This window comes from Aphelocoma coerulescens, chromosome 4 (genome assembly GCF_041296385.1).
Source record: "Aphelocoma coerulescens isolate FSJ_1873_10779 chromosome 4, UR_Acoe_1.0, whole genome shotgun sequence".
Taxonomy (NCBI): Eukaryota; Metazoa; Chordata; class Aves; order Passeriformes; family Corvidae; genus Aphelocoma; species Aphelocoma coerulescens.
This window is the reverse complement of record NC_091017.1, coordinates 71255194-71279185: the sequence shown is the minus strand read 5'-3', so window position 1 is coordinate 71279185 and position 23992 is coordinate 71255194. Positions and strand designations below refer to the sequence as shown.

The 23992-nt window shown below is 40.2% G+C and overlaps 1 protein-coding gene and 1 non-coding gene across 4 annotated transcripts in view; both read left to right on the top strand.

Moving 5' to 3' along the window:
- The window catches only part of NSD2 (nuclear receptor binding SET domain protein 2), a 98488-nt gene extending 75658 nt beyond the window's left edge, over window positions 1–22830 (top strand). For all 3 annotated transcript variants that reach the window (XM_069014623.1, XM_069014624.1, XM_069014622.1), the window contains 13 exons: window positions 7361–7492; window positions 8536–8659; window positions 9715–9915; window positions 10608–10787; window positions 11852–12008; window positions 12749–12954; window positions 13417–13520; window positions 13752–14021; window positions 14117–14233; window positions 16040–16181; window positions 16800–16906; window positions 18078–18282; window positions 19194–22830. In XM_069014623.1, coding sequence (XP_068870724.1) covers window positions 7361–7492; window positions 8536–8659; window positions 9715–9915; window positions 10608–10787; window positions 11852–12008; window positions 12749–12954; window positions 13417–13520; window positions 13752–14021; window positions 14117–14233; window positions 16040–16181; window positions 16800–16906; window positions 18078–18282; window positions 19194–19459 — 2211 coding nt within the window. In that variant the 3' untranslated portion in view covers window positions 19460–22830. The remainder of the gene's footprint in view (window positions 1–7360; window positions 7493–8535; window positions 8660–9714; window positions 9916–10607; window positions 10788–11851; window positions 12009–12748; window positions 12955–13416; window positions 13521–13751; window positions 14022–14116; window positions 14234–16039; window positions 16182–16799; window positions 16907–18077; window positions 18283–19193) is intronic.
- Window positions 15761–15891, top strand: LOC138110162 (small Cajal body-specific RNA 23). Its single transcript, XR_011150796.1, has one exon. It is a non-coding gene; the product is annotated as a small Cajal body-specific RNA 23 (non-coding RNA).
- Window positions 22831–23992: the final 1162 nt, after the last annotated feature.

Below are 23992 nucleotides of genomic sequence, written 5' to 3'. Positions count from 1 at the left end.
GAAGTGGGGGGGGGGGGAGGAAGTCTGCCTTCTTTGGCTCTCAAATGTTGCCCTTTAGCTGTTTTTGTTACTGCTTAAACAGAATGTGACAGAAGAACATTGTTGTCTTGTCTTGAATGACTAAGAGCAAAGCTTGTATTCTTAAGGCTTAAGACGGCTGTCACACAAGCATATATGAGTAATACAAGAAGTGCTTTTATTATACTGAATGAATTGATAAAGTGAGTTTTCTGAAGAAGAAATTTTTTGAACAAAAATTGCACTTTGGTGGCTGTAAAAGTCTAAAGAGGTGTGTGGCTGGTGGAGTAGCAACTGTTGGAGCCTGTTCCAGTGTGGGCACCATAGATGGTCAAAGGTTAGCAACTTTTTCAGTCTAAATTCCCAGATTTGTTTTGAGCCTTCAAACATGGCAGGAAAACCTTGTCTGAAATGGATCTAGAGAGGGGAAGTCCCAGGGAAACTGATGAGCATGGAAGTGTCGATGTTCAGTCTGCATTTGCCAACACACACTGGATATTATTTGGGACTTGCTTCTGCTCCTTGAGACAGAAGGTTTTGCCTTAACAAATACTGATGTTCTGGTCGTCTAGGACAGCCTTTAGCCAGGAAGTACTTACAGGGAAGAAAAAAAGATGCACTATGACCCCCTCCCCACCTCCTAGGATAACACTGAGCCAGCAAGGATGCTTTCTTAGATCAGCTGTTAAAAATGAAGATTTAATCCTAACTCTAAAACAAAAAGCACATTTAATAGCCAGGTCACCAGCTGATCAAGCAGAACAGTTAAATTTTTTTGTTCTTACTGTGCTAACTTCTTAAATTCCCAGGCTCCAGATGGGATGAGTACAGACACTTTATTTTCAGAGATAGAATTTCTGGACCTTTTTTCCTTGAAATTATAGAGCAGTGATTTTTCTGGCTCTGGTATTTACTCTGATTTTGGAGCTGTCTGAACGAAGGAGACAATTTTAAGTGGAAAAAAAATTTTTTTTTTCTTCAAGTAAGTGGAGCAAATGTCCACATCAGTATTTGACTTCACCTGCTTCTTTGAACCACAGCATGATTTGAATTTTTAAATTCCAGTCTATCTTTTCACAGATTCACAGTTTATATCATGTATCAGTATGATCAGATGCCAACTGAGAACGTGTCACTACCTTTTTTTTTTTTTTTTTTTTTTAAATAAGTGACATTTCAGCCACCCGGATGTGGAAGTAGCAATACCATTGGCAAAGTTCACCCATGTGGTTCTAGAAATATGCAAGCTGAGTGTACGTACCAGCTCACATTTAACTCTTTTTGTAAAACGGCAGAGGGAATGAAGAACTGCCTCACATTTCTGCCGAGGTGTGTGGCTGTGACTGGAATCAGGTACCTGGTTGTAAAAAATGCTTAAAAAACCGTAGTAGATTTGGATTCAGTGTTAACATGTACTGTGAGAAATGTTTCCCCATGTTAGTGCTTATCCTTTCACCTTAGAACGCTTTAATTGATGGTGCATTGAGCTGTGCAGTTAACTCAGACTCAGTGTTGCAGCTGCAGGACTCGTGTCGCAGCTGCAGGAAGTCTTGCAGGAGGAAAAACATTGAGAATTGATTTTGTATACAAAATCTGTGTACAGAACCTGCTGTCAAATTGACTTCCTGCCCACCCCCCTTTAATCATTTTAGAGTGCTTCAGACAAAAAAAAAGACAAAAATATAAACATATAAACTCAAAAAATGCACATAGCTGACTCAGTTTAATTCCTTTCAATCCTCTAGTGTGTTTTCTTATTATAACTATTGTATAGAGTTGCACACATTTCTTCCTCTAAGCCTGCTCAGCATGCTCTGTGAAAACCAAACACTTATTTACTCAATATAATCATGCCAAGGAAACTCCGTTACTCCACCAACAGTCCTTGCATCTGTATGCTCGTATAGGTCCCTTTTGCACATAACAGGTAAAAGTAGTCCAGGAAGCAGGAAAAAAAGTAAATCTCATCCTTATATTTAGCAATTAAACAATTACCCAGTGTTCAGCAGGGCTTGCTGATGTAATCTGGCTTTATGCATCAAATATTGCAGTATGCAAAGCATGTTCATTCAGTTAGGAATTAATGCTGAAGATGGCTTTTATAAGCATTGTTATATAGTCATTCTAAAAATAGATTGATGTTTGTCTAAAAGAATCCCTTAAGCACTTCTTTTGGTTATTGTGAACAGAGAATTTTAGCATATAGTTCAAAAGAAAATTAAAAATACTTTGGGGGATTTGAAGTCTTTATATGCTGATCCTTGTACTGTTGTGGGCCTGAGTAACTGTTCCAAAAATACAGTAGTAGTATAAAATGTATGCTCGAAATATCTTGAGATGAGTAAACCCAGTTCTTTAATTACCCATTGCTACAATTTCTGTCTTTTCAAGGGTAAAAATACAATACTAAACACAAAGAATTCACAGAGATGCCAAAATTTTGTCCCAGTTTGACTTGGTAGTGAAGTATTTTTCCAATAATAAAGCTATGGGGAACTTGGAAAATGCAGTAATGTGTCCCTACATGTTCCCTTTTGAGTCTTACATGTGTAAGTAGGGAATAATGACTGAGATGTGGGAAAGGAAGGATTGCCTTAGGAGCCTGATGGGAAATTGTCACTTCTGTGAGTGGTAATGGTATTCGGAACCTCAGTAATCCCTGAAGTAAGTTCTGGCCCACCCCATATGAAGAGCATGAATTGGTTTTTAGGCTGTTTTCCTCCCTTTTTCTCACTTGTGTATGCAGGTGCATAGTTTCCAGTAGAAAGAACTGCATTCGATTTCTGATATACCACCCTTGCTCAGCGTTCAGGCAGTGAAGTGTGAAAGCCTCTACAGGCAAGTCCTCACAAGATAATGTTGACATTCAGTAATTGAAGGAAGTAGGAAGGAAAGCGTGACTGATGTGCAGTATGGGAAGGCTGATGGTGTTTGCAGTGATCCTTAGTTCAGCAGGGGAAGGGGTGTCTTCCATGTCACAGCAGCAGTAATTGCTAGCAAGAGGTGGAGATGATGATAAGAGTTCAGGTACAATTTCAGTGCAGAAACTTGGCACTTGCTAAAAATCTGAAGTGAACAGCCTTGGCTTTTTTCCCCTAAATTTACACTCTTTAAAACAGTCCTTTGCCTTTATGAGAAATAAGAAATTACTCCAAATGTAAAGCAGAATAAAATAGCTACAATTTGCCAATTAGTACATTTTGCCACTAATCTAAATGTTGATTACTTTGAACCTTGGCCTGAATATCAGAAGAGTTAATTATATACACTTTACTTTGCTAGGAGGATTATATTACAAAAATAAGGACAAGACAAGCTCTGGCATGATTACAAGGGAAAGATTTATATTTGTAACTCAACAAGTAAAGTAACAAGCCCCCCAAAACCTGTCCACATTTGTATTGAAGGCTGTGATTTGGGCTCTGGTATGTGACCTGTTAGACCTTCCACTGTGGGAAGTTGTGTTAACCACCCACAGAAGTGTTATGTCTCATTGCAGAGGTGGCTGTGTCACATCAGCATGAACTGATTTCTAGCAATCTTCCAAATCATCTTTATGTAGTGACTGTTTCAATCTACACATATTTTAATTGCAAAACTCAGTGTCCCCCAGATGAATCAGAACCTGTTAGTGCTGCTACAGCTTGCTTGGGGTACAAATACAGTTTTCCCAACTACCTCATGCTGTACCTCTCTTAGGTTCTAAGTCCTCTCGAAGAAGCATTGGATGAAGGGTTGTCTCGGCCTCTTCTCCGTAGGCCTTAAGGAACAGATGCTCTTTTACTTCCCTGATATTTCCATTGGCTATTCTGGGATAACTTCAGGAGCTGAGTGTTGAATTCCAGCTCTCTTCATAGAGGGAGCTTTCCCCAGAGATGTCTGGTAGAGACTTCACCTTCTGCAAGATGCAAATAAGGATTAAATTGAATTATCCAAGAGAAATGCTTCCCTTTCTTACAACAGGGAATCTGTTAGCCTTCCCATTTATTAGGGCCCTGAACTGTGAAATCTGGGATAGGAGTGAAGTGTGTGTGAGCAGTGCATGGATTATGGCTGTTGGAGATGATGGTTAAACCTTTGGTCATGGTGGCAGGGATGAAGAGGTGCATTCTGCAGCCTGCACCAGGCCACAGGAGTGTATTGCTGAGCTCCTTGTGAATGTAGTGACTCTCAGGAGCTGAGAGAGCCATAAGGAGGTATTCGGTCTTGTCTGTGTGTTACAAAACTGGTGGTTAATAGAGCATTTGATTTGTAACGTGTGTGAGGCTCCTGACAGCTGTAAAGGAGAGATTTTGAAAGATATTCTCAGCCTGGTAGCCATTCAGTTGATGAGCTGAGGATATTTTGTTCATGCTTTGTGTATTGGTATTTGTGCTTGAAACCTGGCATTAATATATAGGTGGGTGTAAATTGCCAAGTTTTATCTTGAATGGGCTGATAGTATTTGGCTTTTGTGGTTGCATTTGTGATCTCGGGTTTGATTCTTGCCAGCACTGCTCGTTTTTTTGGCTCAGTAACCATTTAATTTAAATAAAGGGCTGTGCATTAGTTCTGGGGCGGTAAAATCTCTCTTCTGTAGGAAAATTGATGTCAGCCTGAGGTTCACAAATGGCTGGGATTTTGTCACCCATATCTAGGGGGTTCTGAAAAACTACCTTCTGCCAATAGGGTTCTGTTTCCATACAGAGGTCTGCATCCTTCGTTTGAATGGAGTGTATAAACCAAGGAAAATCTTGGAAAGCATTACTTTGATTTATTCTCTTGACTGAATATATTTATCACTGAATATGTTCTATTTCTCTGCTCTGTCTTCAAAAGCAGTGTGCTGGGGGAAGAGGAGCACCTTCCTCAAGGGCAAGGCTCTATGGCTTTTGCTGCTGGGAATGCTGCATTAACTCAAGGGGTGCTGCACAAATGGGTTTTCTTAGGGTTTAGGTGTTTTGTGGTGTGGGGAAAAGGTGGAAAACCTAGTGTCGGGTTACAGCAAGACTGCTTGTTTTGCGTTGCTTTGTTTTGTTCTGCTGTGTTTTTAGGTAGGAAAGAAATACAGATCTAAGACCTTCCAGCTTATTTTTCCTTTTTTCTTTTCTAACCATGACTAATTCTGGCTAGTTCAAACAGGAATATAATGAGGTACTAAAAATGTTAGAGCAGTGCACTGCTTACACTAATTAATGTTTCTGTGGGAATAGTTTAAACAGAAATGAGCAAGTGTGTAAGTTTACTTAAGCCATAAGGGAAACTGGTTTTGTGTTTTTGCTGTGCTCCCACGCTGCCTTCCTTTATCTGCCCCTTCCCATCAAGAACTGGCTGCTCCTGGCCTTGCACTCAGGTCACATTTGCAGTTTACTATTTCACAGCTCCTTCCAGGGTACAGAGATTTCCTGGTGCCTGAACAAAGCAATGACTTTACGTGCAGTTTCTTTTAACCACTTATGAAATGGTCGGGCAGAATCCCCAAGTCACTCCAGCTGTAGAAATATTCATAGGTGAACTGGAGGTATGAATCGCTTTAATAGTATTTATTTGCACTGAGGAGATGAATTTATACCCTTGCAAGTAATGTGGGAAAAAAAACCACCAACCAACCAGCAGCTGTCAGTCTGATCCAATTTATAAAATATTTTTAGACGTGATCAAGGAAAGCAAATGTTAAATGGAGGAATGCAAGTTAGCTGGCAGCAGCAGTGAGAATTAATCACTCAAAACCAATGTTTCTAAAGGGATTTTATGAAGACTAAGTCTAGGCCTGGTTTGGTCTTACATTTTTCTTTCTGATTTCAAAATAAATTACCTCTAATAAATTTGTACATTACGTGGATTGGTTGATAGGGGGTTTGCATGTGGCTGTCTCCGGCATGTAGCTGGGCCAATTTTAGAAAAAGGTGGTTTACTGTAGATAAATATGAGATTCTGTGTCTGAAAACAGAGAATAAATTCTTCATATAAAGTGGTGTGTCTGTATCCTGACAAATGGCTATTGGCAAAATGATCTCTTAAATAGCACAGCAATTTAGAGTGAGTTTCAGTGCTGTATTGAAGAGACTTGGGGGGATTCTTGCACAGCAGAACAGAAGTGGAGAAGAATAGCATCATGTTGGGTTGCTTTGGATATGGTACTTACAAGACTTTTATGGGTTATTGCCTCCAGTTCTCATGCTTGATTTTTCAACAGCCTTTTTAAAACACAGAAAAGGTTTAGAGAAACCCCACTAAAATGCTCTAGATGCTGGAAAAAGTCCCCTAGGGAGAAAATTAGAGGGCGGAACAAAAAGGATTGAAACGGGCTTAATTGCAGCCTGCTTCCACAGGAGGAAAATGTCTGCTTCCAAGGGACTTTTAATATAGCTGAAATGCCTGGAGAAAGCATCATCAACTGTGAGTTGCAGTTAGACAACCCAAAAGGGACAGGAGGCAGTACTTTTGATGGTATGTGTGAATAACCATTAGAACGAGCTTGAAGAGAAGTGATGGCGTCCTTTTGCAATTCCAAATTGTGGTCTTCTCCTGGAGAATGTACTTAGGCACAACTTACTGAGTACCATCTGGGGGCAACAGCATGAAATTCTGCATCTTCTGGTGTAATGTGAGATGAGACAAATGACTTGGTTGTCCATTACCTCCTTAAATTCTATTGAACTGAAAACCACCCTGTATTTTCTTTTAAATATGTTACTAAGGATGGGTTTTTTTAAAGTAAATTATGACTATTTTTAAAAACACCCCATATTTATTACATCTAGGTCTGTTATATAAGATATATCCATAGCAAGGAGGGCTATCTTCTCTAGTATTTTGAGTTTATTGTTGATGGTAATGTTCCTTAAACATATTGAGAGCTGCTTGTTCTTTTCTTCTTCTCTTCTATATGCTGTTCACACTTTCTTGGAGAATACTTGGGTCAGAGGCTTTTATATGCAGCTTGGAGTTTACCAAGTTTCTTTTTAAAAACTGACTGTTGCTTTCTCATAAACCACATGCTCAAACTTTAATCAAGGGATTTGAAGATACCCCTGTGTTATTGGCTAGGCACTTCTTGCTAACTGTATTACAGAACTGAGTATAAATAAAATGCCATGTTACAAAGTTTTGGTGTTCTGTTTTGGCTGCTACTGAGTTGCTGATGAGGGGGATTGTTGTATAGTCCTTTTTATGAGTCTTCCACAAATACATATTCTGGTTTTAATCAAGGTATTCTTTTGAAGGTGGGGGAAACAAAACCAGAAGAGCGTGCCTAAATCTGCTAGTCTGAATTGCAGTGTGTTTGCTTCCATCAGTTATTACTCTGTGCAAAACTGACCATCTGTGGCTGCTTTCTCTAACACCTGTGTTTAATCTTCAGATCTCCGATGGCCAAGGAGATGAGCGCTCAGAGTCCCCCTATGAAAGTGCTGATGAGACTCAGACTGAAGTATCTATATCATCCAAAAAATCTGAGCGAGGAGCAGGAACAAAAAAAGAATATGTGTGTCAGGTGAGAGACATTAGCTGGGCTGTTTCCCAAGCTTTCCTAGAAAAGGTCTTATTAAATATGAAAATGACAATATTAGGCCAGAAACAGGTTTATCATGGGAGTCTGAGATGTCTGTTTGTGATGAGGTTGCCATGGCAGTAAATGGAATTCTTAATACCTAATTATTATTTTTCTTGACCTCCAGTAAGTGACTTAGCCTTTCTGCTTGAGTTTCCAGGTCTGTAAGATAAGCATAATTTGTACCTCAGAAGAAGCACATGAGTGTTGCCAGGTGACTGGTTAGCTGATGCAGAAGAGATGCTGGTTTCTCTGTTAGCTCAGAGGAAGGAGTCCAGCCCAGTGGGGTTTGTGCTCTGTGTGCAGCAGAGATAGCAGCACTGCTCTGCCGTGATGTGCGGGTGGGAAGGAACTGAAAGCAAAAGCCTTTCTCAAACTGTTCATAGCTCTTAGGCTATGAAATGATAGCACAATCCAAGTAGACAGATCAAATTTGTTTCCATGAGACTGGGCAAGCAGTTACATTTCCATTTTTTGTACATAGTGAGGATGAGGTTGTATCTATCTATAAATGTTGGGTAGTCCTTAAATTCTGCCAGCACTGTTGTTTGGTTCATCTTTAGTTATGCATGTATCACTGCTAACCAATCAGACACAGAAGTATCATTGTGCCAACTGAACTGATTTCCTTTTGCCAAGGAAAAGGAAAGAAAGGATGCTTTTTAACCCTACTTAGATGCATCAGTGTGCTCAGGGAATATTTCTTAAAGCTTTTTTTCTATTCCTTTTTTTCTGTCAGGTTGTATTTACTCCTGAACCATGGTCTGGGGGGGGATATTTCTAGTGGTTTAATGATTCTGTTACCTGTTTCAGCTTGAAGCCAGGGCATGTGATGATGCTTGTAAAATTATCTTTCACTCGTTAAATTTGATTTCAACAATGGGAAAAGATATTTTGAGGAGCAGTGTATGAAAAGGAATAAAGAAAAGAGTTTTTTTCCACATATGAACTTTTCTTTAACATTCAATGCCTTTGTGTTGTAAAAGCTGTGTGAAAAAACAGGTGATCTCCTACTGTGTGAAGGACTTTGCTATCGAGCTTTTCATGTAAGCTGCCTTGGGCTCTCTGGAAGACCAGCAGGAAAATTCATTTGTAGTGAATGTACATCAGGCAAGTTTGTCCCTTTCTATTAATTAAAAATAAAAAAAGTTATAGTTTTCCCATCCATTGCTCTAGGACATCCTCCTGGGCAGAGTATGTATCCTCTGAGAACCCGTATTTGTCCATTTGGACCTGACAGGGTGGGAGTTCATAGAGTTCCACTAAGTGTGCCATGTTTTACAAAGTTCACCCTATTTTCAGTGAGAACTCTCTTGTAACGTGGCTAATTTAATCAGAATTCCATTGCCTTAATAACTACAGATTATTTGCTCTCTGAGTACAATTACAGATGAGATTTAAAGTCTGTCACAAAGACTTAAGAAATCCTAGAAAAAGAGCAGCGAGTGAAACATTTTAAGTTCTTTTTCAGTCCTTTGTGTGTCTATATCAATCTTTTGCTTTTCCTGTTAAAAGACTACCTTATTGCTATTAATTTCATTTGCTTTTAATCCTGTAATAACTGCTTAGAAGTTCTTAATCTCAAAACTTTACATAAGATTTGTGTTCTTGCTCATAAGCTCATTTCAGTACATGCAGTAAACCTTGTTGGAACTGCTGCTTCAGAATAAAGCTGTTCCAACTAGTTCAGAAAAAAGATTAGAGGATGCTTGTCTTTGGTTTGTGGTCCTGCTTGAAATTTCACAGGACCACAGACAACCCATCATCCTATTTCACTGGTTTAAAAAAATTTTAAAAATTCATAGTTGTCCTGGCGTACTGAGACTTATAAATAAATAAGAACATAAAATCAGATTGGTGCAGCTTTGGGTGTTGTTGTGTATACTTCAACTGCAAATGGGTTTGCTTTGTAACTTTATTTTATTTATATCTGAGCAGATCAGTATTTAATACTAAAGAACTAAAGTAAATAGATTGCTGTACCAAGTTGTTACAATACGAATATCCACAACATCAAGTAATGCAATTTGATCTGTCGAAATAAACCTCCTGCACGCAAGAAAAGCAACTCCCTCATGCGTAACATAAAGGCACGAGAGAAATGTTTTAAAGTCATGTGTTTGGATGAAAAATGAGTTACATTCTGTTTATTCTTTTGCCACCAGGTGTGCACACCTGTTTTGTGTGTAAGGAGAGAAAGGCAGATGTGAAACGCTGTGTTGTGTCTCACTGCGGAAAATTCTACCACGAAGCTTGTGTGAAAAAATTTCATCTCACTGTGTTCGAGAACAGGGGGTTTCGGTGTCCTCTCCACAGCTGCCTCAGTTGTCATGTTAGTAACCCCTCACATCCACGAATTTCAAAAGGTAGTTTGATTTTACGTTTTTGTGACTGATGAATTAATTTTATTTATGGTATGCTAAGGTAAGGAATGTGCCTATTTGAGAGCTGCTAGCGGCGGTTTTGTTAGGCATAAATGGACTATCGATTGATTCAGAATTCTTAAAAAAAGTAGTAATAGAATAATTTTTAGTCAGCTTTGTTACTTACCTTGTTTGTGTTCTCTTTCTAACTAGCTTTCAGTTATCCATAGTTAGCCATGTTTTCTTCTCAAGAGAGAATGAAATCTAGAATGCATAGAGGATGAGGAGAGAGGCCAAGCAGTGAGGGCAGGACCTGAGAATGTACAGACACTTTAGCAAGGCTCAATGAAAGTGGAAACATTTGATTCTGTGCAGGTTTTTAGCTTTGGGCAACATTTGCAGGCAGAATTACATGACTAAGGAAGAGCTGGTCTACCGTGATGTTCATAATTAAAGTCTTAGAGTGCTTTAAATTGAGTGTAGGGTTCTCTAAAAACCTTTATTAATTCAGTATTGTTGCAAGCGTTGAAAACATAATGGCTGGGGTTTTGCGCGTGCATATAGGGTGTCTGAGCACTACCATCTTTTTTGCTGAAATAACCAGTCAGTTTTGTCCCAAAGTAACACAGCAGCATTGTGCTTCACTGCAAGTCAGTTTTGTCCCAAGGTAACCCGTGAGTGTTGTGCTTTGCCAGGGAAGATGATGCGCTGCGTGCGCTGCCCCGTCGCATACCACGCCGGGGACGTTTGCATTGCCGCAGGATGCGCCGTCATCGCCTCCAACAGCATCGTGTGCACCAACCACTTCACTGCCATGAAGGGGAAGAGCCACCACGCCCATGTCAATGTCAGCTGGTGCTTTGTTTGTTCCAAAGGTAAACGGGTGGGGAACTCCTCCAGAAATGCAGCATCAAAACTTTTTTTTTCTTTCATTTTATTCTTCAGTTTAAGTGTTGTTTTTCTAATCTGTTTATAGCAAATCGTTCGAAATGTGCATATGAAGTTAGGCTTTGTTAAGTTTTGCTGTAATGTCAGATTAGCTTATGCTGCTTCAGGGCTTTAAATACCCTTTTTTTTCCAGAAATAATTAGTTTTACCTGGGCTTTATCCAACAACCAGAAGCCTGATTTAATTCTTTACAAGAGATATCTAATGAGTATTTCTGTGTTCTTTCCCCTGTGTTCAATGTACTAAAGCTTTTTGTGTTTCTTTATTGCTAATATGTAATATTGCACCGTAAATATTTGAAGAGTTGCTCTTAGTTTAGCAGCAGACAGAAAATTGAGTCAGTATTAGTTGTTGCCGGGATTGCCACTAATTAAGGGTGTTTCATTTTATCCTGTACAATAAATCTGTTCCTTATTGAGAACCACAAAATGCGTAGTGTTGATTAAACTTGTAGCAGTGAAACTTTACCTGATTTGTTAACAAATTAATATGCAGCATAGCAGCTTTTAAGCTGCAGCCAACGTTCCACTTGATAATTTGTGGAACAAACTAACAACCTTGTTCCTTCTCCCCCTGAGGGGGAAAAAAACCCCAAAATCATACAAGTATCTGTTGGGGTTTAAATTTTTCCTACATAGAAATGTTAATATATATTAAAACTATGTTGAACATATTGTAGTCATTAAAGTACAGCAAAGTAATTATAATTTGTGCATTATTCTGGCGTTTTTATCACCAGCTTGCTTGTTATTTTGCATGTGTTACTAACCCGAGTCTGCCAGGCATATAAATTAGTCAGGACCTTTTGGCTGCTGTACCCAACAAAGTGATGTGTGTATTTGTTGCTGAGGGTCAGCATATTTTAACCATTTATTTTCTAACTGAACCTACCACATGTGTATCATTTCAAACCTGTCTGGAATGCAAAACTTTTATTTTGATCTTGATGTTTTCCAACCTTTTCTTTTTTCTTTTTTTTGCCTCTCTGCAGGCGGAAGTTTGCTGTGCTGCGAGTCGTGCCCGGCAGCCTTTCACCCTGACTGCTTAAACATCGAAATGCCAGATGGGAGCTGGTACTGCAACGACTGCAGGGCGGGCAAGAAGCTCCATTTCCAGGATATTATTTGGGTTAAACTGGGAAATTACAGGTCTGATGAAGGAATTTGTGTTGTTTTACAGTACTGGCATGTTTAACTAAGGATCATACAACTGATTGCTCCTGTAGGCCAGTCCTGCTGCACACTGATTTCTCACTACTCTCTGAACTAAGGACCTCACCTCCTTGCAAGCTTCAGGTTGAAAGACTTGCAGCTTTGCTGTTGCTCTTGGCCAAGGCATTACCCATACAGGACTCCTTGAGTCTTCTGACTTCTGCCTTCAGTGTATGAGCTATCAACCCCTGTTGGTTTCAGAGATCCCTGCCAATAAATTGGTCTAACTGGTAATTGGCTAAATTACTCCCTTGCAGGCTGGGACATCAGTTACTCAGGTTGTTGGTGTTTCACACTTGGATGAGATTTGAGTGAGATAGAGGTAACTGGGGGTTGTCCTTGTAACATTAATGGGTGTTATCAATCTTCTCTTGATCTTTGACAATTACACTAATTGCAGGCCTTGTAAAGATGACGGTTTTGCCACCCAGACAGAGGAAGTCCTGTGTGTGTGCTTACCTTGCAGGCAGGTGAAGTCCCACTGATCTGAGTGTCAGGCTTTCCTTTTCTAGTCTTCTCTCACTCTCTACTGAGAGAGGGGAGAAAAGATTTTAAATCCTCTTGGATATTGGAAATAATAATCAGTTACTGCTGTTTCAAGTGATGTTGTTAAACTGTCTCTTGCAGAAAGAGCCTGACTAAAATGCTGTATTTTTTTATTTGTACTTCTGTGCTAGATGGTGGCCTGCAGAAGTTTGCCATCCGAAAAACGTTCCCCCAAATATCCAGAAAATGAAGCATGAAATCGGAGAATTTCCTGTGTTTTTCTTTGGTTCTAAGGATTACTATTGGACGCACCAAGCACGGGTGTTCCCTTACATGGAGGGAGACAGAGGGAGTAGATACCAAGGGATCAAAGGAATTGGAAAAGTCTTCAAAAATGGTACATAGCTAAAAGTAAACAAAAATAATCCTAGGATATGCATGCTTTGCTTTCTTCACACATAGCCTTGGGTTTTGAACATCTGTTTTACAATACTGAATTAAACAAATTTGTGGTGTCCTGGGCAGCAGTCACTATTACTATCTTTGCATGAAAACATTATTTTCACATCTTGTGAAAGACTGGGATCTGACTGAAATTATATCTGATGATTTTTATTTTCTGGAAAGCTATAAAGAAAGACTGAGAGAGTAGACTCTCTCAGACTGGGAGACTAAAAGAGTAGAATGTATACATCTGTTAAGAGCATTAACACTCCAGAAGCATTGTTTGCAAGAAAATTGAATGGTGGGACTAAGAAGTAGACAATGCTTTGTTTTAACACACATGGGAATGAGCAAGTCAGTTTGGGGGGAGTAATCCTCTTTCTGGCATTTCTCTTGATGCTGCAATCTTTTTCAGCTTTGCAAGAAGCTGAAGCTCGGTTTCGAGAAATAAAGCTACAGCGAGAAGCCAAAGAAACCCAGGAGAGTGAACGTAAACCTCCACCATACAAACATATTAAGGTAAAGTTTGAGGAAATGACACTGGGTACTTGAAGGTTTGAGCTGAGCAGTGAGATGGGGTCAGGTTGTAATGATGGTAACTGTGCTTTCCCAGTCATGAGATGGTAAAATTTTGCTTTGGAAACATCTAGTGCTGCAAAAGCAAATTAGCAACCACTGTGTAACTGGAACTCTTACAATAAAATTAATGGTTCTAAAGTCATATTTGAACTATTTTAATGTATTTTTCAGGTGAATAAACCTTGTGGTAAAGTGCAGATATACACTGCTGATATATCTGAGATTCCCAAGTGCAACTGCAAACCCACGGATGAAAACCCTTGTGGCTTCGATTCCGAGTGCCTCAATCGGATGCTGATGTACGAGTGCCACCCACAAGTTTGTCCGGCGGGAGAGCGGTGCCAGAACCAGTGCTTTACAAAGCGTCAGTACCCTGAGACAAAGATCATCAAAACTGATGGCAAAGGGTGGGGTCTGGTTGCCAAGAGGGATATCAAAAAGGTAGGAATTGTTCTTACCCAGCAGAGAATTGGTGACCTGCAATGCTGTTTGTGGGTTTGGGATATACTTGACTAGTGATGCTTGGTGCCTTTCAGGGGGAGTTTGTCAATGAGTATGTGGGAGAGCTGATTGATGAAGAGGAATGTATGGCAAGAATCAAATATGCACATGAAAATGACATCACCCACTTCTATATGCTTACTATTGATAAGGTAGGGTATTTGATGGTTTTTGCCATTATTTACTTACAACCTTACTTTGACCTCTTTTTCTGTTGATCACCTTGGTAGGGCACTCTGCTACTTTTGACATACCACAGTTTCATATATTCACAGCATTGCATTTTCTTTGCCTGCTCTCTCCATTCTATATGTACATAGTGAATCTCCTTAGTTCTGTGTTATGTAATAAATTGCATATTAAGGTCTATAGGCTGCTTGAAATTAAGTACAGTGCTTACCTGTACCTGTAAGTACAAACTTACCTGCCTAGTCTTAAAATGAAGTGTGAAGTTTGGGGGAATAGTAGTGATACAGTGGAAGGAATTGCTGTTAGCAATACTTCTACTAAAATTTCAACAGCAGAAAATAAAATTCTCACTTGAGAGAATGTGGAATAGAATTGTGAGGCTGTGTCCTATATAGGGCATTTAATATTTTTTGCAGCCATCTGTCCCTTGCTTTGTTTATAACAAAACTAGGCTTGTGCTTTTGTAGAAACTCTTTTCTGAAAGCACTCTCTGTGTTAGTAGCCAGCCAGCCCTCCACAAATTGATTTGCAGCAAATTGTTGCAGCACATTAATTAACGCACCAAAATAATTCAGGACCTGTGGTTCTGTGCACACCTCTGAGTATTTTCCTCAGGAGTGGGAGAAAGTGAAGAACCTGGACAGCAGGAGTTATACATTATATCTATATTATATTACTTCAGTCCCCAGACAGCTAGTTAGGAGATAAACAAGAGCTGGCTGCCAGTCCTGCGTCTTTTTCAGTCCCAACCACCATTATTTTTCCCAAGACTCTTGCTCTGCATTTCCACAGCTGCTGTTTTCATTAGTCCTGTAACTGAGGAGTTCCTGCACAGGAGTTACCACCACAGGATGATGAAACCATGTTTCTCTGAACACTTAAAAGTTTCTCAGCCCTCTCCTAGATTGACATACAATGTCAGTGTGTTAAATATCTGAACTGAACATGTATTTGACTCTTACTGTAATTAATAAACGCTCATTGTGGGTCTATTTTGCCAAAAGTGCCAATGCCATTATGAGGCTGAGCTGCCCATGCAGTGAAATAGGTGCACACAGACATGATACTTGTACATATGCATTATGAAAATGAGGTAGAAGGAAACCATAATAATACTTCATAAATAAGCAGAGCCTTCTCAAGCAGCTCTGCAAAGAAACATAGTTCTGGCAATTTCAAGACTTCATTTTATTTTGTTAATGTTTGGTATATTTGGTGGAGATAGAAATGAAAAAGCAATTGTGTTTAGGGATGGGATGTTTTTAGCTTACCAACAGCTTGTTTTTGTAAACTAGGCTGATTTGAGGAAAGAAATCTGGAGAGAAGCTAGTAATCTGTGGAAGTAATCATGCAGTGACTTGGTAAATGCCATAAAGCACAGTACTTATAGATGCCTCACAGCTTTGTGAATGCAAAGTAAATGGTAAAGGGACTGAGTCTTAAGTTTTGAGGCTTCCTGGGGGAGGGGGTTCCTTAACATGCCCACCACAATGCTCACAAGAACACTTATCCTGCCATGTGGCTGTGATGGGTGCTGGGAAAATGTGAGCTAGAGCACAAGTATTGCTTTGGGAGTGTCACATTCCAGGCCATGTGGGACACTACAGTTTCCAATACAACACGTACCAGGAGTTGGCTTCTGTGCTCTGGATAGCAGCACCATGTCAGTTCCAAATGCAACTACTGAAACCAGTTATGGATGATTTTTCTTTTTTTTTTGTGAGAGGGGAGAGAAAAAACATTCATCCTGTTGCTGGTTTGTTCTCCAGGACCGTATTATTGATGCTGGCCCCAAAGGAAACTATTCTCGGTTTATGAATCACAGCTGCCAACCAAATTGTGAAACTCTAAAGTGGACAGTGAATGGAGACACTCGTGTCGGGCTCTTTGCTGTGTGTGACATTCCTGCAGGTACATCAGCTCGGCTTGGCTTTGGTTTCATTCGCTCAGTTAAACCTTTTGTGCAGTTATGACTGGGACAGTCATCGTTTAACTGATTCAGTGCAAATATTTTTGTAGAGAACTCATCACACAGAGGAGATGCTTTGTGATCTGCCTTTTACTTTAATGATTCTTAATTGTGAGTCTTTTGCTTTTTGTTGCTTGCTTCTGGGGCAAGTATCCTTAGTAAGTTTTTGTTTTGGAGCTCTGAAATGCATCTTTTCCATGAACATGATAAGCTTAAGGAGTGGATGTAGGAGGCTGTTTAAATGTATCTGTGTTCTGGTTTGTGTGCGCACATGGTCACACACATACATACCTATCTATAGCTCTATTTAGCTGGATGGGTGGATAGATATGTGTGTAGGCCAGACACAAGCGCAGTTTTGTGAAGTCAAACAAATTTATTTTAAAATGTAATTGCATAAGACATCATGTTATATGGGCATCTAGCTAATCATTGTTAGTGCTTATGAGCAGTAAAGAGAGGGAAACAAGCAAATCCCAAAACAGCAGACAGATAGCAAAAGCTGTATTTGTTTGTAATAACTTTGATAGAATTTGTTACCTTGTCCTTTTCACGCTCAGGGACGGAGCTGACTTTTAATTACAACCTTGACTGTCTGGGCAATGAAAAAACAGTCTGCAAATGTGGTGCCCCAAACTGCAGTGGATTTCTTGGGGACAGACCAAAGGCAAGTAATACATCAAGAGATTTTGGCAGTCTTGTCGGGGGAAGGGTTGTAGAAGCTTCAGACTGACTGAGAATGTGCCTAACTGTAGTCAGTGATATTATTCTGACATTTAGTTTATATTTCCTCATCTAAACCTTAAAGTATGATTATTTTGTTAAGATTCACTAAAAAAAAATTGAGTTGAAGTGAAGAATAAAAAATGTGAGTTTCAAATGAGGAAAAAATGTTACCAAAGTGTATCAATAAACAATCTGTATGATTCCTGTCAGGTTAGTTTGAAGCCTGTATCCAGCGGAAGTTGATGGAGCTTCCTGAAGGGCTGGCATAGGAGTGTGAGGGAAGGCACAAGTGCCACCTGTGGATGTTGATAAGCTGCACCTTCCTGTGGTCCTTCACACTGCTCAGTACCAGCCACTTCAGAGGGGGGACTGGGAATCTTCAGAACCCACACAGCTGGTTTTTGTTAAGAGATGGACTTAAATGAGGTTTCACATAAGCTTGTGAACATTTACACAGCCAGCCATGCAGAAATTAAATGTTACAGTTTAGTTTAATGGGGCTGTCTGCATTGGTAGATAGAATGGGCTAATTTTAAAGAAAGTAGATAGTGATTACTGGGGTGAGAGGAAGGGAATGGTGGTAGGGATGTTGAAAAATCATCCAAAATTTTATTATGATTTGGTGAAGGAGAGTTAAAGTGCAAGCAGCAGAATGTCAGATTGAAATAGGGATAAGGTTTGGTATATTCTTTCCATCATTACCTACAGTTCCTGAAGTTCTGCTGTCTGTACCTCAAAGAGAAATGGAGGCAGCTTTTAGTAATTCCAGCATGGCTATTGACAACAGGAAGAGAAAAATGGATATTGAAGTGATTGGTGGTGCAAGTACATAATGAGGGTAAATTAGCCACAGGTAGATTAGACTGGAAATTTTGTCAGTGATGAGAAAATGAAGGGGGTTTTGCAGTAGAGAGGTCCTGTAGGGAGAAGATGACTTTTCACAAGGGTCAGTTTTTTTGTCAACACAGATGAGTACAGTGAGGCATTGGGCAGGTCTGCCCCAAGTTTGGTTGTGCGCATGGTCTGGCAGGTGTGCCAACAGCTTGGCTAGGTTGTGTAATGTTTTTCCTTTGCAAAACTGGCATTTACAGATTTACATCTTACTCTTTTAGAATTCTTCCACTAATGCCTCAGAAGAAAAAGGCAAAAAGACCAAAAAGAGAACACGGAGACGCAGAATGAAAAATGAAGGGAAGAAAGAATCTGAAGATGATTGTTTCCGTTGTGGTGATGGAGGCCAACTGGTATTGTGTGACAGGAAATCTTGTACTAAAGCTTATCATCTCTCCTGTCTTGGTTTGGTGAAACGTCCTTTTGGTGAGTCAGCCCGTGTCTTACACTTGTATAAATAACTTGTGCAGGTACCTCAGTTATTGCACTGAAACCTTGTCAGGATTGTCATCTTGAAAACATTGGGTTTGTATGGCAGGAACTTTGTTTTTGCATCGTGTGGGAGCAGCTCCTCTTGGATTTGAAGACAAAATGATGGCCTCCTCCTGCCTCTCTGGCAAAATGAGGCATTTGTTTTACAAATGTAGGTAATTGAGCACATCGCCTGGTAGGAGCACCGTGAGCCTGCCACAGGAAAGTTGATTTTATCTAAGAAATGCATGAAGCCCTTTGAGTTCAAACCAGAAGAACAGCAGCAGCTTCTGAAACAAGGCAAGTAGGGAAATGTAAGAGCAGCAGACATCAGGTTGCGGTTCCAGATATCACAGGAGTTACCGAGTCCCAGTCAGCCATATCAGGTGGGATGTGAAGAAGGGAAGCAGGCAAAGCCTGTTGTCCCAGAAACAAGTAAAACAAGGACTGGTAAAGTATGCTGTGGTGAAACAGCAGCTGTAAGTGAAGCACACCAGTCATCCCTGAGCAAAACTGGCAACAGACGGGGACTGCTGTAAGGTAGGCAGCAGCTGACCGGATGTTTGGATGCTCTACCAGCCTGCAAGTTCTGTAAAATCCTATTGAGTGAAGCCTGAGTCATTTCTTCTAGCTGGAGCTGACTTCTGTGTTTAAATGAGATTGTGTCAAGTCCGCTCCTTGCAGCTGCCAGCTGAGCTTCATAAGCATGATGTAGCATTTGGAATGTTGAGATCAGCCCCGGTAGTTGCTGTCATTTGCTTTGTCAGGAAAGTTGTGCCTGTGTTCAGCTGCTACAACACAAAACTTCTTTAAGAGATAATGCTGTGTTTTACTCGCCACTAATGGCTCTTTGGTTTCGATTGCAGGGAAGTGGGAGTGTCCTTGGCACCACTGTGATGTTTGTGGCAAACCTTCTGTTTCTTTCTGCCACTTCTGCCCAAACTCTTTCTGCAAGGAGCACCAAGACAGGACAGTACTAAATTCCATGTTGAATGGACAGTTATGCTGCTCTGAACATGTTCTCGGGGTGGATTCTGTTGAAACTCAGAAGACTGAGAAACCCCGCAAAAAACTGAACAAGTTCAAGCCTAGGAGAAAGAGGAACAGATGGATGAGAGCTGAATGCAAATAGTCATGGACTGCAGTTTCTACTGCTAACACTATCTTGTAGATAAGTTGTGAATATGACCAGGGAAGGACACAATTTTACATATATTCTGTAAAGGTTACAATGGGGGGGGATTTTTTTGTTTTGTTTTTATAAATCCACTGAGCCAACCACAGCAGTCTTCTGCTGCTTCTGCACTGATAACGAACTGCATAGTTCAGCAAACTTCAGGACAAACCAAGCTTATTACTCAGCATTACAGTTACACTTGAATTGTTACGAATGTAAAATGTTCCCTCCAAAATACTTGCAGGTTGGAGGTAGGTTAAAATCAAACCAGGTAGGCTTAAACATAGTCTTGTTGAGATAGTATTTGTCAACCAACAGATGTTTAAAATAGTATATCCTTGAAAGAAGTTGTTAGTTCTCAAGTCCTTTTGAGTAAGAAATGGCTTGGTCTGTGGTCCCAATGAGATTTGCTTGCCTTGTGTGTTTTTGAGCAAGTGCTTGAATGCCAGTCATGACCCAGGTGCGTCTCTCGCTACAGCCACACACACAACAATTGGTTTGTGCTCTTCAAAAATGATTCTTAAGCTATCATAATCATAAATATCCTTCCACCAAGAAATATGGTGTGTGGTGGGAAAGGCACACCCTGTATCAGAGAGGGGGAATCTTACTTTGTAAGAGATTTTTTTCTATACTGTTTTTTCCTGTATTTCATCCCAGCAAAATAGAAGTTACTTGATCTTGCAGAGCTGTAAAGGTCTGGACTTAAAGGGATATTGTCTTGCAATCTAGGCCCAATAATATAGGATTTTTGTGTCTTAATAAAAATAAATTTTACAAAAGCTATTATTTGGAAAAGATTACTTGATTTTTTTTTTCCTTAATGTCAGGTAAAATGTAGAAGCAAACTTTTCTTTGGAATGTTAGGAGTCCAAGCATTTCAACTTTATAATAATGCAAGAAATGCCCAACAAGGGGCAAAACCACCCCCATGAATGAAACAGAAAGTGAAACTTGACTAAAGTGCAAAAACTAAATTCAAAACAATTAAGTAAAAGTGAAATAGATTTTTGAAGAAGTACATAAGAATTTTGATGTGAAATTTAGCCTGACTGTTCCTTTTGATAAAGCTTGTATAAAACTGGCTTCTTGACTTGACAGACTGAAATTTTTTATTACATTTTTAGGAGCTCTGCTCTCGACTGTCCTGTCACCACTGTTGTGTCAACAAAGTTGTTTTGAATTCCTCACTCCTGTTAGCGTTAGGTTCTCACTAACAGTGAGACGAATATACAAGGCTTAGTATTGATGGAAATAATACTAGAAGTAGGAAAAAACGGTAAAGAAAAACATCTTGGCCAGTTTAGTTCCCAGTGCACCTCCTTGGTGTGTGATTTGGCAGCGTTCCAAGCACGTTTTGCGTTGTGCCATTGTGAGCCACCCTCCCTAAACAGCACGTGCACCTCCATGTCCATTCAGCCATTTGTGTATGTTCTAGCTTAGTTTGCCCTTAATAGTGCAGGAACTCTGTGTAGCCCTTTTGAAAATGAAGCCTTGTTGTAACATGGAAGTGTATGGTTTTTTTTCCAAGGTATTTCTTCAGGATTTGATTTTGTTTTTGGAATTACGAAAATCCTCATTTATTCCCAACACATAAAAATTTTGGTTTTATTAGAAGATACTAATTGAAAGAGGTTATAGATGTTGCATTGCCCTATGCTGAACACTTTGGTTTCTGTTTTGTGACCAAAATGCTTTGGTTTTTTTAATCAGTTTTTATAAACACTGTTGGAAGGTTAATTTTTTTCTTTTTAAATAATTTTGAAGAAATAGCACAGTTCAAAATCAGGGCAAGTGTTACATGTTTGCATTTTTTAAAATGGTATGCCAAGCCTTGCACTCAAGTTAAAATTCAAGATTCCTTAATTGATTTGAGGGAAACTTTTGCTCTGCCATGGGACTGAAGAACAGTCCTGTGCCTAGAATCAAAACCAAAAAATGATATTATGGATGTTTCTCTAATATTGGGCTTCAAGGGAAGGAAAACGAGGTCAGGTGGTAAAGCAGAAATATTTTCCTCATTGCTTTAAAACAAAATGAAGGAATTTGATGTCATTGGGACCATTCTTTGAATACTATACCATGTAAGGAAGGCTTTGTAAGAATGCATTTAAATAAGTTATTATAAAATTTTTCCTTTACATTCCATTGCTTTTATAATTTGTTAATATTTTTAGTTGTTTTGTTGCTTTTTCCTGTTCACGTGTAGGTGTAACAGCTCTGTCACTCTGGAACAATGAACCCCAGTTCCTAAGAGGCAGATCCCCACTTCCAGAAGCCACTGTCTCAGTTACTGACAGGCACTGCTGCAGTGACAACACCCACGGGGGTTGGGACAGGGCACGGAGCCCCCAGCTCCCTGCCCCCTCTCCGGGGACTCACAAGCACATTCAGCACGGCAGGATGCAGGACAGCCACCCCTTGTGTCTGCCTGTGGGGACAGAGAGACACTTCATGTCCACACAAACAGATCTGAGCCAGGGGCTGTTTGACCTTCTGCTTCCTTCTACCTCTCCCTGCTCTTTACTGCTCCACTCTCTGGGCCCACGGAGTTCTGCTTCCCTGAGACTGCAGACTGGGACTTCATTTGTGAGTTCCTAGAAATTCATTCCTTCTTCTGGGCACGTCCTGTAGACTGATCTTGAGAAGGAATGTGGATCATATTCTCCCTTGATACGTACTGGCCATGTAACCCTGTGAGCTCAGCTCAGGCACTCAGGTGGTGATCTGGGAGAGTTCTGGTTTCTGTACCAGGACAGGTGGGGTTTAGGTGCATTGTAATGAAGGCTTCTGTACCTTACTCTGCAGCCTGGGAAACCAGGCTAAAGTTTTGTTTTAAAAAGAAGACAAAGAGAAGTTGTGACATTGTTTTCATTTTCCCACTGTTGAAATACAAGGTAAAACAATCCTTAAGACTTGAGCTTTCTCATGATGCAACTTAATACTTTTTAGCATTCAGCAACTTGAAGGTTTTTCTTTTATAAATTAATCTAAACATCTAACTGTGGCATATTATGTGGCCTTAAATGATGTTCTTTGTGTCTTGCCCGTCAAAGTAGCAAAATGTCTTTCCTTTTCCAGCAAAAAGCTGATACATGACAGCCAATTTCAGAATTTGTTGTTCTTTTATCACATGAGCAAGCATGGAAACAATTTTCAGATGAGTATGTTAGATGTATTTTCATACAACCTAGGAAAATAATCAAAGTAAATGTCTGTTTTGTTCAATAGCTTTGTGTTCATGGTCAGGTTTTAGGAGGTTTTTTATATGAATTACTTGGAAAAGCAAAATATCTTGAAAGACGTATTAATGGGATTTTTCCACATTGTTGAGTCTCATTATTCCATGTCTGACTGCTTGAGAAACTTCAATGTCTTATTAAATGTTGAATTCTATTCCTAGTTATTTAAGGAGTTGCTAAGTCTCTTTTGTAAAACAGCTCTATATGCTTATTTTGGCACTATTTTTTTTCTTTTAAGAAAAAAGTGAAATTGTTACAGACTAAGCAAGCATGGTTTGGCAGCAAGGGAACAGGGCTTTGTTCTCTCATAGGGAAAACTTACACTCCAGGCCTTCCTAAGAGACGCCCTGGAAATACTGTTTTACACTTCCATGGAGGTGATAATGATTGTGCTTAGGCTTGTTTTCACACTGTTGCTTATCACAGAAATGCTGACATTTCTTGCAGTCCAGTTTTTCTAGTGCTGCTCTCTGTTGCTCATCATTTTACAGGCTTTAGTGACACCGAGCTGGAGCTACCCAGCCCAGCCAGCACTGCTCCCTCGGGGTCCTTCTGCTGTCACAAGTGCTGGTCCTCCTTGGTCAGGTCTGAATTTGACTCTGTTTGGCTTTGTCAGATAGGTTTTTTTGGGTCTGGTTTGGCTTCACTTGTGAAGTCTCCCACCTGTGACAGCAGCTACATTTTTTCAAAAAGCATTTCAGAGACCTGCTTTGATTCTGGTGGCTTACGGTTCTGCTGAGGTCACCTGGGGCTGTGCATCAGGATTGTGTCCCTCTGCTGCTCCCCGGAGAACCACAGCCTTGGGCCAGCTGAGAAATTTCATGTCTCTCCTAAATACACAGAGGGAGAGACTGCAGGGAGCTCTGCCCATGCTGGGTGCTGGGTTGTAGGTACCATCCCTGTTGCTGCTGGTCCAGATTAGAGTCACAGAATGGTTGGGGTTGGAAGGGACCTTAAAGACCATCAACTTCCAACCTGCTGCCATGGGCAGGGACACCTTCCTTTAGACCAGGTTGCTCCAAGCCTTGAACATTTCCAGGCATGAGGCAGCCACAGCCTCTCTGGGCACCTTGTCTGACCACAGTGGCTGATGTACCACTCTTCCACCCAGTTATTTGCCTGATACAGTTGAGAGAGATCAGAGAACTGATACATTTATAAATTTTTTTAAACACTTTTAAGACCTTCCCTGGGGAGAGAATGAGCAGCTGAGGGCAAGAATCACTTACCCTCCCCCCCCCCACCC